Source organism: Polypterus senegalus, chromosome 9 (assembly GCF_016835505.1).
Source record: "Polypterus senegalus isolate Bchr_013 chromosome 9, ASM1683550v1, whole genome shotgun sequence".
In the NCBI taxonomy this organism is placed as follows: Eukaryota; Metazoa; Chordata; class Cladistia; order Polypteriformes; family Polypteridae; genus Polypterus; species Polypterus senegalus.
In genome coordinates, this window is record NC_053162.1 from 40,752,333 (window position 1) to 40,769,514 (window position 17,182).

General features: G+C 39.1%; 1 protein-coding gene across 1 annotated transcript in view; it reads right to left on the bottom strand.

Annotated features, from left to right (window-relative positions):
• The window catches only part of tgm2l (transglutaminase 2, like), a 58,891-nt gene that overhangs the window by 13,613 nt on the left and 28,096 nt on the right, over nt 1–17,182 (bottom strand). Inside the window, exons 8-11 of the mRNA XM_039762960.1 lie at nt 16,620–16,723; nt 13,040–13,282; nt 2,995–3,261; nt 525–685 (exon numbers count right to left, since the gene is read on the bottom strand). Of these exons, the coding sequence (XP_039618894.1) occupies nt 525–685; nt 2,995–3,261; nt 13,040–13,282; nt 16,620–16,723 (775 nt within the window). The remainder of the gene's footprint in view (nt 1–524; nt 686–2,994; nt 3,262–13,039; nt 13,283–16,619; nt 16,724–17,182) is intronic.

Below are 17,182 nucleotides of genomic sequence, written 5' to 3' on the forward strand. Positions count from 1 at the left end.
CCATATGCAACTGGAACTGCAAAGATACATTGAACAGTAATAGCAGTAGTAATAGTAGTAGTAGTATTGTCATGTGTACAGAGTATGATGAAATTGTTACATGCAAAATCGAATAACGTGTAAAACCTGTGGCATAGATGTATTAAACTACATAAAATATGTCACTTAAATGGATTAATCAAAGGTCAAATCAGTAGTAAACTAAAGATCGGTGTCTAAATCCATCTGTTAGTGATAAGTAAATTAATTTTGCAAAGCAGGAGAAGGTGAGTCATGTGAAGCCATCCCTGACACATTGTCTACTGGAAACAAAGATTATTCAGAATTATTCAGTACTATGATGGAATATGGAAGAAAAGATATGAGACTGGCTGACCTACAGCAAACCCAAAATCAAGGTAGGCCAGGCCACATTATGTTAGGAAGATCATTTTAATTTATTCATTTGAATTATTATTATTATTACTTTTACTAGTAACAATAAATGTTCATTTCTCACTGCTTCTTTTAATTAGAGACCGTACCTTGACAGTCAGCTGAGGCATGACAAGGGAGATGGCGCTTTCATGCACAATCATCTCACTACGGCCCACCTGCCTGAGCAGAGATGAGATGCGGATCAAGTTGTGTTCAGACAGACGATGTCCATAATTTTCATACTTCAAACGAAGTGGCTCCTTTTTGGCTGTGAAACAGGATAAGGAAGTCTTTTCATAATTTGCGAACAGAGAACATATACAGTAAACAAAACCTCAGTATAACATCCTTTTGTTGTACATTTTGTGTTTTTTTCCCTTTCCAGTTCATTGTGAGCTGATTTCTTTCATTTCTGTTTTTGGGACCCTCTCCATTTTGACTTATTGTCTGCTATTGGGCTACATCTTGGAATCTTCCTAGCTGACTAGCAGATTAATCTCTTTACTCCATCATACTTCAGTATGCTCCCACTATTTGACTCTAATTTGCTTTTAAATAAAGAAAGCAGTAGCTCTCGTCACACACACTTGTTTTATCACCAGTTCCACATCTCCTTTAAGTTAGCAAACTGCACTGCAGGTATGTTTGTGGTGTGTAGGGTTGCAAAAAGTCTTTAAAAGGAGCCCTGGCTTATTGGTCACCATGATTGTCAAATATCTGTTTGGCTTTACCTACTTGTGTGTCTAAAGTAACTGGGATCTCTGTGAACTATACTTGATAATTTGGACAATGATTGTGTGTATGGTGGTTCTAAATTCCAGAGTAGAATCTGCAGTCCACCATGGCAATAACTTACATTTTGTTTGTGGAAATTGCTGAAAGCAAATTTAACTGCTGAAAACCCTCTAATTTAAAAATACTTATGAGGCAGGATGTAACTTGATGGGATTAACCTTCCTGTTACGTTTATGGCACATGTAGACTAGTGATGAAGGTTTGCTGAAAGCCAGAGGCTTATTTTGTTCACTCAGACATCATTATGTGTGTGAAAATTCCTCTTCGACAAAAGGTGTTCCAATGGAAGCTTCTGACAATTTTGCATATGCATTATAAAAAAAGAGGGGCAGCGTGGGTTTCCTCCATCAGTCCAAAGACATGTAGGTTAGGTGCATTGGCGATCCTAAATTGTCCCTAGTGTGTGCCTGGTGTGTGTGTGTGTGTGTGCCCGGCGGTGGGCTGGTGCCCTGCCCGGGGTTTGTTTCCTGCCTTGTGCCCTGTGTTGGCTAGGATTGGCTCCAGCAGACCCCCGTGACTCTGTAATTGGGATATAGCAGGTTGGATAATGGATGGATGGATTATATATTAAACATTCTGGTAATTTGTATTGTATAATATTAACCTCTTTGAAATCACAAAGCAAATGCATAATTAAAATAAGACACTAAGTTCGAGAACCATAAGTGAATCTGAATTGCGCAACTTATTCTCAGGTAATGATTCAGTAATACAATTAATGAAACTAATGAATGAGGACCATGTGATTTATTCACAAATCAAATAAAATAGAGTTGTGTGACTCATTCTTTGGTAACGACTCAGTTTAAACACAAAAGAATTACTAAATGATATATGCTTAGTGTTTTCAATGAGTGCTAAAGTAAAGTTGAAAGCAAATTAATTTTTAGAAATTAGAATATTTTTATAAGGCGCAATTTTGCGTGACTAATTTGTTAAATGCACCATGTATCAAAAAAGTATGAGTTCAATGTTATGTTTACATATTCTGTTTAAAATAATTCCAATAACAAATTGTATAAAACAATTAAAACATTCTAATATAAACATGTTGTTACTGTATTATGAATCAGAGAATGACCAATGATAAGAGTTCTCATTCGCTAACTAAAAAAAGAATCAACAATGCGGTGGAACAGAAATTGTGAATCAGACAGGCCGTACTTGAACATGCGCTTTAAACATCTACACAAAAGGAGCTGTCAGCGTTATGCATGTACTTTAGCACTCCCATTGAGCTTTACAGAATCAAAGTGTACGTGTTTGCAAATTAATTCCTATTATTCACCGAAAAGGGTCGTTCAAAAAAAGCACATCGTTCATGTATCTATCACCCGTCACTACATTCAGTGTTGGATGTCCACTTGTGCCAGTACCTGCTCCCCTACTTCTAATTGAATACGCTTATCCTCTTTTTGCTGATTTCCCATGAGCACTGCATCTTTAATCTTGCCTAACTAGCCCTATATTGCATTTCCCCAATATTACACTTTTTATACTTCTACCCTGCTTAGCCTAATACAAGGTGTTGTACAAATGGTATTGTTTTCAAGCTACCAACATCTCACCACTCTTCATATTGGACCCAGCATGGGCCCCGTTCATGTTAAAGCTTTTTACAAAATGAATAAAAGTGCTGGAATCTCACATTTATTTCATTACCAAACAAGAGGTCTTGTGCTAACGATACTAAGATACTAAAGCACTTCAAATGGGCTTTATGAGCCACTCCCAAGTTCAATTCCGGCACTCTTTAATAAATTAAACTATACTTGTTCTTACCTCTGTAAGCCGGCGCACAAAATGAAGACTCTTTTCTTTCTAACTCATAGAGATGTATCCCATTATAAGTGACGGCACTCGCCACAACAGTCAGGGTGATGTCTTTGTCCTCGGAGCTCCTGTTGAGCACCTCTACAAACACATCAAAGTCACTGCCGTGAATTGCCTGCATATCTTTCATCTTCAACACCAGACTCTGTCCTCCAGACTTCCGAAGAAAGTTCCTCAGGCCGGCTCTGGTGTACACCTCTCTCTCCATTGCAGATCCTATAAAGAGCAAATTGACTATCTTTTAATTCCATTGATGAAACCACTAAAAAGGCCGAAGACTCTTTTGGCCATACAATGGATGGGCATGGCAAGGACCACGCTTGCATCCGAAACTATAACATTCAGGAAGGTTAAACTCACAGAGAAAATTGTTAATATGAATAATGGCAGTAGTATCGTTTTTATAGTGAACCTGTCTCACATACTTCCTCGCAAAAATGTTGTTCACCCCTGTTGACTTTTTTAATTCAGCCGTTCTGCTCCCAAGCTCTATGAACTCACTATCTACTGAGCTTAGAAATATTGAATCATTTTCAACTTTCAAATGGAAACCTAAAACCCATCTGTTTAAAATGTCTTTTTCTTTATGATTACAGTGGCTTTGTTTGGTTTTAATTTTTATATTTTTTGTATTTTCTGATGTTTTAAGTTTTGTTTATAATTTGCTTTTTATTTATTGTTTGTTCCGTGTCCTTGAGTGCTTAGAAAGGTGCCTTGTATAAATAAAATGTATTATTATTATTATTAAAAAACACACACGAGATATCACTATCATTGCACTAATAATATTGTAAATCCGGCAGTTGCCCACAAGAAACTAAAATGAGACAAACACATTAGAGTGAAATAAGAAAGTCATAAAATCATAGCCAATTTTACTTCCAACACGAGACAGAATAACCGTAACCTGTAACTGACAGTTGCAACAACAGCGTTTAGTTGATTCATAAATCTGATATTTTTAAATAGCTGGAGAATATGCAGCACATACAGTTTATTTGGCTTATTAAAAGTTAAAATGTAATCCTGCATAACAGGACCAGACATTCTCGACCTGCTTAATCCAAATCAGGGCAGGCAAGGCAGGGGCCTGACTTAGCAGCATAGTGTGTACGTACGTAAGCCAGGAATCAGCCCTGGGTAGGACATTTTCCATTAACACACACCCACTCTCACACTCGGTAAAGCTAACCTTGGGTCTCTTAAATTATGTAACTGTCTACATATAACCCACATAACATGGTAGTGTGTCGCATATTCAAGAGACCCACTTTGTGAAGGAGCCATCCACATCATATCCAACAGTTTTATAAGCACTTATTTTTTCAGCATGATGATTAATGTTGGGGATAAATTTGTGAATCTGAAAAATATGACCTAGGTCCAAATAGAGAAGATATTCAGTCCGCTTGGTCTGTTAGAGTAGGACCTGCACTTCAGTCTACAGCAGGGGTCTCCAACTCCAGTCCTGGAGAGCTGCTGTGGCTGCAGGTTTTCATTCTAACCCTTTTCTTAATTAGTAACCAGAATTTGCTGCTAATTAACTCTTTGCCTTAATTTTAATTGATGCACAACTTAAGACTCCTTAATTCTTTCTTTTTTCCTTAATTAGCAACCAAACAATATTAAGACACAAAATGAACCAACACATAAACAACAATCTGCATCCATCACACAATAAGTGAAAACAAAGAAAGGTGAAGGCCTCAGTAATGTTGATCTGCTCAGGTCCACTAAACATTTTGACAGCGCTCTTAAAAAAAGAAAGCCAACAGTTTTGGAAATGTCTGCAATGGCAGAAAGATCACCATGGAATTAAATAACGGGTTGAATTAGCAACGAGAATTGGCTTCAAATTAAGAAACTGAATGAAGTGAAGTTGGTTGGAGTTTGAGGCCCCAACTTAGTTTGGTCATCTGTTGGCTCACTTCACATCAAATTTATGTTTAGGTGCCGTTTAAGGAAAAAAGAATCAATACAACAGTCAGAGTTTCAAGAAAAGTCAATTAAAATAAAGGGAAATAGTTAATAAGCAGCAAAAACTGGTCACTAATTAAGAAAAGAGTTAGAATGAAAACTTACAGCCACAGCAGCTCTCCAGGACTGGAGTTGGAGACCCCTGATCTAGAGTTACAGTCTGGACATCTGGTTGATTCTCTCTACACAGCAACAAGTGAAGTTACATTTGTTTCAGCAGAATTGTGACCAGATTGACACACTATTGAAAAAGAAGGCCCACTAGTTCAGGGGTGTCCAGCTACAATCCTGGAGGGCCATCATGGCTGCAGGTTTTCCTTCCTGCCACCTGTTAATTCAGGGGTGTCGAACTCCGGTCCTGGAGGGCCACCATGGTTGCAGGTTTTCATTCTAACCACCTTCTTAATTAGTGACCTGTTTTGCTGCTAATTAACTTTTGCCTTAGTTTTAATTCACTCAGCTCAGACCCCTAAGTTCTTTCTTTTTCCTTAATTAGCAGCCAAACAATAATGTGACACAAAATGAACAAACAGGTGACCAGATAACCACATTATCTGAACATAAAGAAAGGTGATTGTCTTGGTAAGGTTGATCTCTCAGGTCAACAATCAGAAACAGAAAATCAACAGTTTGGGAAATGTCTGCTGTGGCAGAATGAGAGCAGAAGCAAGCTGTGGAATTAAACAACAGGTTTATTTTACAGCCAGAATTGGCTTCTCATTAAGGAACTGGTTGGAGTGAAATTGGTTGGAGTTTGAAGCCCCAGTTCAGCTGGTCATCTGTTAGCTCATTTCATGCCTCATTTCTGTTTGGCTGCCATTTAATGAAGAAAAGAATCAATTGAGAGGACCCAATCCTTAAAAACAGGGCTATTAAAATGAAGGGAAAAGGAAATAATTAGCAGTGAAAACTGGTCAACTGTTAGAATGAAAACCTGCAGTTACTGCGGCCCTCCAGGCCTGGAGTTCAACACCCGTGTGTTAATTGACTTCTTTTCCCTTCATTTTAATTGACATGTTTTTTAAGACTCAAAGATGTGAAATGAGCCAGAATTTGACCAGCTACATGGGGGTCATCAAACTCCATCCAGTTTCCTAATTTGGAGTCAGTTCTTGTTGTTCATTAAATCTGTTATTTAATTCTTTGGCTTGCTTGTGCTCTTGTTTTGCCACAGCAGACATTTCCAAGAAGGTGATTTCTTTGTTCTAAGAGCACTGTCAAAATGTTTTGTGGATCTGGGTAGATCAACATTACTAAGACCTTCACCTTTCTTTACTTTCACATGCTGTATGATGGACACAGGTTAGCTGGGCTAGTGTTGGCTCGTTTTGTATCTCATTATTGTTTGGTTTCTAATTAAAGGAAAAAGAAACAACAGACAGGTTTTAAATAGCAAGTCAATTACAATTAAAGCAAAAGAGTTAATTAGCAGCAAAACTAGTCACTAATTAAGAAAAGGGTTAGAATGAAAACCCGTAGCATTGCAGATCACCAGGATCAGAGACGGAGAGCCCTGTACCACTTGAACCAAGAGAAGAATCTTTTAACAAGCACACTTATTGAAATGAGTATAAAAGGAGTCTTTGCACTGAGGAGGTATCTTTTAAATTTGATCATGGAGTTGCTTTCATTGTCCTTTACAAATAAGAATGACAGTCAGGAGACAGTAGTGCAATTAACAATGTGTCCATAACAGGAACTGTTAATTCATGTCCACATGCTCTTCATAAAGTGACACTGTGCCAAAGAGAAGAGGAAAATGTTAACAGTTAAGCCAATTAAAATTATTTTAATGAATAAAATACAAACATTTCTGGAAAATTCGTTAATTTCAAGTTACACAAGTTCATCCAGTCTAGGTGTCCTAAAGCAAACAAGAAAGACATACAAACGGATAGGTAAGGGGAAATTTCGCTTTTTACAGAAACTTAAGAAGTAAAATAACAAAAAATAACCACCACACCTTTAAACACTCACACAGATTTAAAAAAAAGAACTTTTGACGTGGCTAATAATAATAAGACCATATGGAGGACAAAAATAAATAAATGAATAAATAAATAAATGCGCAAATAAAAACTGCATGAAATATGAGCATAAATATTCATACATGTGTCATGAAATATGAACATACATAAATAAATGTGCCACGAAACATGTTTTTGTTTGTTATGTATTTATTTTATTTTATCCGTATTATTCCTCCAAACGCATCATGAATTGCAGCTTGAAATTAAGCTGTCATTTTCACTCGTCAAAGTTGAGAGGGTGGGCTCTAGCGCATACTATGTTTTGATTGGTAAATCGCCTCTACCGCTTGCTCATGATTAATTCAATATGTCAGTCCGGGAGATGGAGGTAAATGAGATGGCACACGAATTCATTTGAGAAATGCCTATCCAATGAAGTGGATTCTGCCGAAGTAATCACGTATTTCAGAGAGAAAACTGAACATTCATCAGAAGAAATTACAATGTTGACGGCCCTTTTAGACTACGATATCGATAAAACTATTTTTGAAAACATCGAAGAGCTGGTGCAACAGGACTAGACAACAAGCCAGTTTACGTGACCAAGTAAACTGCCCTGCACGCCCATCCTTTGACATTCCAGTTGAGTCACCAGAACACTTTGTCGTTTTGTATCTCATTATTGTTTGGCTTCTATTTAAAAGGAAAAACAAACAACTGAGGGTTTTAAAAGTACAACAGACTGCAGGTCAATATGGTGTATGAGAGAAGACGATCACAAGGTGAATGAGCCAGTGTGAGATACGGTGAGCCGCATCGGCTGTTATCAGTTTAGACGCTTCGACGTTGAAAGACGAAAGCAGCGCCAACTAATCTTTTTGACTTGTGATCTTTGTTTTAGGAGCCTAAAGTCAGGTGTATATTCGCCGCTACTTTTTCAAACAACTTTACAGCTCTGATCAGTGGCAAGCAGGATACTTTCATATCTACCACAGTGATCTGTGATATTTAGTAGGCACTGTAAAGTATTTTCCTGCGTTGCGCCCTGTGTTGGCTGGGATTGGCTCCAGCAGACCCCGTGACCCTGTAGTTAGAATATAGCAGATTGGATAATGGATGTAAAGGGTTTTAATCTCATCTGGCAATCAGACATTTAGCTGTTTTATGATAATGAGCACTCCGCTTTAACCTTAACTCAACTACAGTTAACAGAAGTATGCTTCTTGTCAGAAAATGCAAAATCCCCTTTATTGTTTATTTACGGTAAGTTTTTATAATAAAATGTTACTGTTTATTTTTTATGTCTAATAAGGTATGGTTATATACTACATAAATAACACTGTTGGTCACTAGCGTGTTTAATTGCTTCTGCACATTACCTGGAGGATGAGAATGCTGTGTCAGCTTTACCCCATGTCCTTTCTGTGTTTTCTCCCTTTAAATTGACATTGCCCATATTGTGGTTACTATTGGTGCTTCTTGTTCTTGCATGTAGCACCTTTCTTCATAACTACAAAATCTGTAAAATTACATTTTTCTGGCATTTATCAGGTATAAAGAATAGTCGGATGTTTGTGAAGCATTGTTTCTTAAACTTTTCCTGTCTCTCTCTTTCTCATTTGGTGACATATTATATCCTTAACAATAGTCAGAGATTATTCAAGTGCATTCAAAACACAAAGCATGAACTTTACATAGACATGCATATATGCTGACTTGGACTTGGGACCTGCATATGGTTAGAGCTGCTAAATCAAAATGATTGAAGAATTATTATATTGTGAGAGGAAGCTGAATGTTCTTAACTTCAAACGTCAGCAGTGGCAGAGCATTTTCATTTTAACCATCACCCTCTGTCAACGGTTATCAAGATTTTGGGACTGAGCAGACAGGAGAACAGATTGGAGTTTCAGAAGACACCAAAGGGATCGCGTGTCTGTCTGCTTTCCTTTCAGCACTGAAGCTGCCGGCCAGGGCAATGACCAGTGGCTGGCAATCGTGTCCACCTACTGTCGCAAACAACCACCTCCTCCCAGGGACTGTTAAAAAGGATCTTCTTTGAACCTGTGAGGCATCTGACCATCTGGAAGATAGATATCAATCCACATCTAGCATGGTCAAACACAACAGCAGCAATGCTGCTGCTCATTAAACAGTAAATTAGTAAATTATTCCTGTGCTTTTTTTGTTTGCCTTCATTGTTAATTTTCATTGTGAAGCCCTCTCTAAGAGATGTTTGGTAGTCTAACACGTTGTTCTTGTTTACCAATCTGGATTAACAAGTTTCTTTGTTAACAATCCCATCCTGGTTATCAGGGTATTGTTCTTGTACAAGGACACCTGGGGCCTCATGCATAACACCGTGTGCAGAATTCACACTGTAACATGGCCTAAGGACAAAAGTGGAAGTGTGCGTATGCACAAAAAAATCCAGGTGCATAAATCTGTGTGAACACCAAATTCCACATTCTTCTGCTCCATAAATCCTGGTCAACATAAAAAGTAACGCACGTGCGTGTGCCTGCTGCCACTCCTAAACTCCTACCAGAATTACTCCTTTTTGAATATGCAAATCAATATAAATAGCCCTTAAGCTCAGCATTCTGTGAAAAGGCAATGGCAAAAGCACGGGGGAAATAGAAGAATTTCAACGAATACCAAGTGGAGGCAAGGAAAAACATACTATTTGTTGGTTTAAACAATGGTATAAATAACAAAAGGAAGTTGATCGAGTGTCATAGAGTGTCAGAAACGCTATAGCTCAAATTCACAAAGTTGCACAGTGCCTGAAATATAAAAAGAAGTTGTCAGATATCAAAGTCACCGTGAAAAGGCGAGTCGTAGCCCACTGTCTGAGTGTCACATGAAAGCTTATTAGGGTACAGAGAAAAGAAAAAAAAATAGGGACAGTGAGAAAAAAGCTCAAAATGTCAACTTTAATCTCGAAATTTCCACTTTAATCACATAGTTTATTTTGTCATTAAAGTAGAACATCATAAATTTAATCTTAAAATCATTTAATTTATTAGTTTCTCAAATACTATTGTAACTATAGTAGCACATTAAATGCTTTGTTTTGTATTTGTTCTTCTATGTACTCTGTGTGTGAATCACTACATGCTTCTTAAATGGGCTTTCTTTTCCACCGACTGGACACAGAGTCCATTACATTCATGATATTACAGCTCTCTGAATAATTAAAATACTGAGATGTATACGTGATATCATTTTCATGATGATAGGAGTTAAAGCACGTTATTAAACATGGGAACACGGTGGTGCAATGATAGTGACAAGCTGGCACCCTGTCCAGAGACTGCCTCATGCAAGATGCTTGCTGTGCCGTGCGTGACCTTCAATGAAATACTTTATTGCAGCAGTACTGTCTCTTTCAAACGTACTAACCTCCAATTCCTGTCCTTCCTTTTCTTTCTCCAAGTAACCAATTGACACACAATCAGCTCTGTAATAGACGTTAAGCCATCTGTAAGCTTAGAACGCTGATTCTTCAAAACTTTTAAGGAATATTGAAATATCTTTGTAGTACGTGTTTAATTATTCTATCCATCTACCCTTCCAGTGTCGTGCCAGCCCCAGCAAATATACAGCGCGCAAGGCAGGAAGAATCTGTGAACGGGGCACCAGCTCGTCGCTAGCGCTGCGGCACCGTGTCCTCACATGTTTAATTATTAACAATACAGATTATTTAAATGAAGTTAAAGTTTTATCTGTATAATATAATAAACATATTTTGCTGCATTTCATCTTAAAAATGATATCGTCATCATATGTAAATACGCGCTTTATAAAGTGGCTCAGGTTGTGCAATATTATAACTGTATTGCAAGTTTACAGTGAGGTAATTGTACTTATAAGTACAAACACTTCTACAAGGACCACTTGATGGACTGATTGAGTGTTTTTATAGTTCTTGGGATGAAACTGTTTCTGAATCGCAAGGTCCGTACAGGAAAGGCTCTGAAGCGTTTGCCGTATGGGAGCAGTTTAATAGACAGCATGGCTGAGGCAGCGTGTGCTTGATGCTGTATACCGATAATTCTGTTTCCAATCAGATTTCACACTCTGATACAGTGGGATAAATAGTCTGAGCGGTGCAATGAGAGTAACAACGGTAAAGCAGTTATGGTATTTGAAATAGTTTGGCCATTCCATGGACCATTATATTGTTACAGGTTAATTACAATCAAATGCATTAAACAAATAAACAATATGTGGTTAATTTCAGTGTATTTGATAAAGCTGTGTCAGGGACGTGAATCTGAAAAGAAAGGAAAACCACACTGGAACAAAAGCACTGCTTTGACGCTGGGTGCCACCAGTTTGCAAAACTGAGCAGCGAACTTGCATACGCCAAGCATTTAGCTAGCGTGAAACTGTGCATGACTTTACGTCAAGTTTAGGTTTTATACATTACGATTTGAGCGTGGAAACGGGAGTACGCAATATTTTTGTGCATATGCACCATTTATACATGAGCCCCCTGGTGATGTCTGATCATAAATCAAATTATTTTTACAAGGGACAGAGTATAAAGATGGCTTATTGGCATATAATTACCATTAGCCTTTTTGGTGTGTAATTTTGATATTTTTACATTATTGTTTTACATTATAAGCATTAACTCAATTTTCCTTGAAAATAAATTAATACATTTGTGAGGTATATAAAACCACAGACAGTATAATATAGCCTAAAAATGACACCAAAATGGACCAACATAAAATGATAGTGCAGATGCATATAAAAGGTCAGTGGAATCATGGTGTATGCCTCAGATTTGCTAGCCTATAAAAGAGTTTAAGAGTGTTCTCACATCTGACACTGGACGCGATTGTTCTTTACCATGCTACTCCCCCCGCTGGCTGCATTCGCCCTGAGCTTAACTTCCTGGGCCCAGACATACTTTTGTCATCACCATGGAACTTTGTGTAACGCCAAAACAGGCTCCGAGCACAGAGTGACAGCACTCATGTCAAAGTGACTTTCCTTATTTTGTGGGTTTTTTTGGAGTCGTGTAGAGCAGGGCAACATTCTGCCCTCTTACAGATTGAGTGTGCAGCGCAGTGTTATGCTGTTAATCGTGTTGCATGTACGAGAAGATGTTTATAGAGACAAATGACGATAAGGGAGGAATCTGAGACGTTTCTTGACAAATGCAATTTACATTCATTAGTAAGGTGAGAATAAAAACTCAAATGAAATCAGAATTGCACTATGTGACTTGTCACATTATTGACGTCATGTCTGTGTTCATACTCTTGCACATTTAGTGATCACACTGTTCCCGAATCCTACCGAACTGTGCTTGGGCCCTCCTCTTCCAAGTGGACCAGGACACGGTGTGATCACACTAGCCAAACGAATTAGACTTTAGGGGGTTACCAGCAAACAAACATGCTTGGGCATGGGACGAATGGCTAGTGTGAGTACAAGATGAATACCTGACCTCTGCAGCAGACCTACAACTGGCCTAAAATCTTGTGTTCCTTGTAAGGTGGTATTAAATCCCCTCTCCTCATTGCATCCTTTAGAAAAGCACATTTGGACTCGTAGATAACAAATCTCAAAACATAAACCATCCTGGATGACAAGCCTCTTTCTTGGTCTGAAGCCATTAAGCTCTGATTGATCATACCAGCCAAGCTACTGAGTCTTGTTTTGTGCTCATTGTATACTGTTTTTTACAGGTGGTCTTCTGTTGCACAGCTTAAAGGATTAATCAACTGTTTAAAGGGATCTCAGTTTGTGTGCCGTTAAATGAAACTGTGTTTTAGCATTCAAGATTCTGTTGAATTATGTTGAATTGATTATTAAAGGAGTATTCCCCAAAAACACCTTTTCAATTATACTTTATATGAATAAAGACTGTGACACACAAGGCAAACACTTGTTAAAGGAGAATCCACAGATGGAATTGTCTTCTAACACGACGAACGTGCCTGAAAGAATATGAAGGTTTCCTGTTATGTATGCACATGCTGACAGTCCAGAAATCTAACCCCAATACAACTGCATGACAAGCTCACCTTCTGGGTACTTGTACTCTCCAGTGATGTCCCATCTTGTATCCCCAGTGAGGCCCTTGGTACTGATGCACTTCCCCACATTCCTGCACTGCAAACTGCTTTGTGTTTGTCTTCCATCCTCATGGACTATCCAGCAAACCACATCTGCATTCACTTCAGCGAATACAAAGGGAGCATCATAATCCAGATCTATGCGTCCCTCTTTTACTGCCTTTACAGGACAGGGTCCACAGCAGTATATACCTAGAAACAAGAAAAGCACATTCATTGGATGACTCGACGGTGGACGGCTCTTGTTCTCTGGCTACTTGTGAGCAGCTCTGTTGGCTTTAGCTCTACACCACCGCTGTGCTAGTCTTAAACTCGAGCCCAAAAACATTCACCCCTTTAGAAGTCTCAGCCCAATGTCTGCTGCTACCAGTGTTGTGGAACACTACTTTAAAAGTAACGTAGTTGTGCTAGTCATTACTTACAAAAAAAGAAACTACATATGTTATATAGTCAGTTAATATGCAATGAGTTACATTAATAAAACCATTGCACTACTTTTGCGCTACTATTTCTTCTTTCGTATGAAAACCTTCACATTTCACTGGCCAGCATTTGTTATCAAATCCTAAGCCCATATATGAAACCGACCATAAACACAGCCAAAGTTGATCATTTTCTAGTGTTTAAAAAATATGATTAGTGTTTAATATGCTGTGAATTAAATAACATTAATCCCCAATGCAAGCCTCAAAATATCGCGGTACAAGCACTGGCCGCTGCATCTCACAATCACACTTTAGCAAATAGCTGGATTAAGATGTAACTGTCACTTTCTTTATAGCTTTTTGTTACTGGATTGCATGCAGCACACTCTTTTCTGCCTAGCTGTATGATTCTTTTCACTTGACTGCACACCTTGCACGTGCTTAACCCCTTCTTCAGCTGTCACTGACATCCAAACGTTACACTAACAGCAGCTGGCAACATCTGTGCAAAAAAAGGAACACTTCGGCAAAATAACACTGTAACTTTTTAATATTTTGAAGTAGTAATGATAAGCTTCTATACTAATGCCCTGATAAATGGCTGACTATACTATTAATATAAACCTGTTTATATTAATTAACACAGGTAATTTTTCACCTTGATAAAACAAAGTGTCTGTGTGTCATCTGTCTATGCTTCTGTCTGATTTATGTCATTTGCATAAATAAGCAGTGCTAATGTGATGCACCATCTGTTGGAATGATAAATGCAATGTATTTTATTACTACATGCATTACAAAATACTTTCCAGTAGATTGTGCACTACAAATGTTAACACTGAGGTCTACATTGATCACTTAGAGTTCAGCCTGTCCTAGATAGGTCACACAGCTAGTAAATATTGCATTAGGTTTGTGAAGGTTGGCCCGGACACAGACAGGCAGACACATTCATTTCACCCAACACACGTTTATTTACAATATATACAAAAGTCAAAAGTGCCACACAAACCCCACAAGTCCCCAAAGTCCTGGCCACACAATGCCTCCAGCAAGCTCAGTCCACTCCTCTCCCGACTCTCGCCTCGAATGGAGGGAGGCGGCCCCTTTTATTCACACCCGGATGTGCTCCAGGTGCTTCCCGGCAATCTCCCACCGACACGCCCCCGTGTGGCGGAAGTGCCGGCTATATCCCCGGAAGCACTCCGGGTGTCCCTGCTCCTCTTCCCCCCAGCACTTCCACCACACCAGGGCTCCAAAGGCATGGGGGCGCCCCCTGGGTGGAGCTTCAAAGCTCTGTACCCGTGGCCCGCAAAGGACCCAGGGTGGTTGCCCCCAGATGGTCTGGGGAAGGTGCAAGCCCTCCTCCGGTCCTATTGGGCATCCTGGCCGGGTCGCCACCCCAGCCACCTCTGACAGGTTACTTATTACTTTAAAAATTAATCTGACTACATAAGGCATCTTTTAACACATTAACCCCAACACTGGCAGCCACTAACCTAAAGATTTCAATGCCAACTGGAAACCACCTGCAATGCCCCTGATTCTGTCATTTTGTTTATATGTATTAAAAGTACAATTTTATTGCCTGCAGGTATGCAAATAACAGCCTGATTTTATCAGATTCTGTCTGTTGGCAAACTCAGGAGGAAGATCTCTGATATGCAGTCATCCGAGCACAGCAATTGAGATATTTCTTTTAAATTCTGCCCCTGCTATGCAGGGAAGTTATTATTTTAGCTGTCATTAAGCCGCTATATTTTGTGCTTATCAATATGCAATACTTTAGATTTTTTTTGTGTGTATACTTATATCATGCTGCAAAATGATATATGTACTGTAATATGATTGCTCTGCCATCCTGCTTCTGCTGGTGTTATACAGTATATACCCAGTGTGAAAAAGGAAACACAAGGAATGAGATCTGCATTATTCAAAATAACAGGCAAAAACCAGGGAGTCCAAATTCACCATTACCTGAGCCAAAGCATCGGTGCCCTTTGCTACCGCTTTCTGCAGCAAAGCCTGTAATCCGCACTACACTGGCAAAATGAGTTCTATTTGTGCCTCTTGTCCACATCACTGTGGAGGAGTGCAGTATGTTTACAAAAAAAAAGGAACAGGCTGCATATTCTGCACACAGAGACACACCAAAATGTACCATCGTGCACAGTACTGTATTTTCTCCATGCGAAAACAGTACACAGAAAGTGACTGCTGCAAAAAACCCACACATTTAGGCCCTGCCATTAATTATCGACCTTATTGTCTTATATGATTCCCATATATCGTGGAAGCTTTATTTGAAGGCTGCACATGCACACAGAAAAAAAGAAAACACTAACAAGGGAAAGTTTCCTCTGAACAGTGGCCAGAGAAGAGGAGGAAGCACCTTTGCTACATTTTTACATTACTGAAACACTAAATGACAAGCAGACGCTTACAGAATGAGCGTATGAAAACACTTCCAGACGGGAACTAAACACCTTTTTTCTTGTATGAACGGCAGTTTTTCCATCATCTGGGTGCAGCCTTTGCTCAGCCATTTATCAGGGCAAAAGTGAACAGTCATGTTCAAAAATTCTATAAAGACCTTAGCAGCCAGAAGCTTCACTATAATGGTGGATTGCCTAAGACAAATGTAGAGCATTTGTCTGCGTGGAGTTTGCATGTTCTCCCCGTGTCTGTGTGGGTTTCCTCCTGGTGCTCCGGTTTCCTCCCACAGTCTAAATACATGCAGGTTAGGTGCATTGCCAATTCTAAATGGTCCCTAGTGTGTGAGTGTGTGCCCTGCGGTGGGCTGGCGCCCTGCCCAGGGTTTGTTTCCTGCCTTGCACCCTGTGTTGGCTGGGATTGGCTCCAGCAGACCCCCGTGACCCTGTAGTTAGGATATAGCGAGTTGGATAATGGATGGATGGTAAAAGGCTCAGTGTAAAAGCAAAGAATTTAGAATACCTTTGTGTGCATCACTGATTACGGTCACCCCAGATAGGAGTGGCACATCCTGGTTGCTGCTTCACTTTACCCATTTTCATTTTGTTTTTTTATTCTCCAAAAATATCCCAGATGATTCTTCCAGGCTTGCTTTCACAAGAGAGTATTACCTTCACTCCTCTCCTGTGGAGTCGGATCCAAGACCTGCCAGCCATCAAAGCCAATGGGGAGATCACGCCGAGACATCCATGATTCCACCCAACAATGGTAATTCCTGAGGAGGAAGAATGGCGAGGAGAGATTAAAGGATCTTTAAACCCGCAGCATATATTGAAATAGCTTTGGAAAATTTCGAGTCCATAAATACATTGATTAAAGCATTTAATACAAGAAGCTATCAGACAAAGCTGGAAAAGTCTGGCACAATTTTTTGTAATTTAAGTGCTGTGATGAGGTATCGAGCAGATCCAAATCTTTTCAAGGAAACAAACAGAACCAAGAGAATTTTACTGTCCAGTACTAAGCAGTAGTGATGACTCATTTTTGAAAATGTTTTAGATTCACTCCACTGGCTTAGAAAGGATGGGGTCATGCAGAATATAATAAAGCCTTCTCTCATTTATTAAATAAACAGATTGACCACTGGGTTGCAATGCTCATATCAGTCTCTCATTTCAAGAAGCACATTTTAATGGTCATCATCTTCTTTTCATCTACAGCCTTAAGGAGAAAC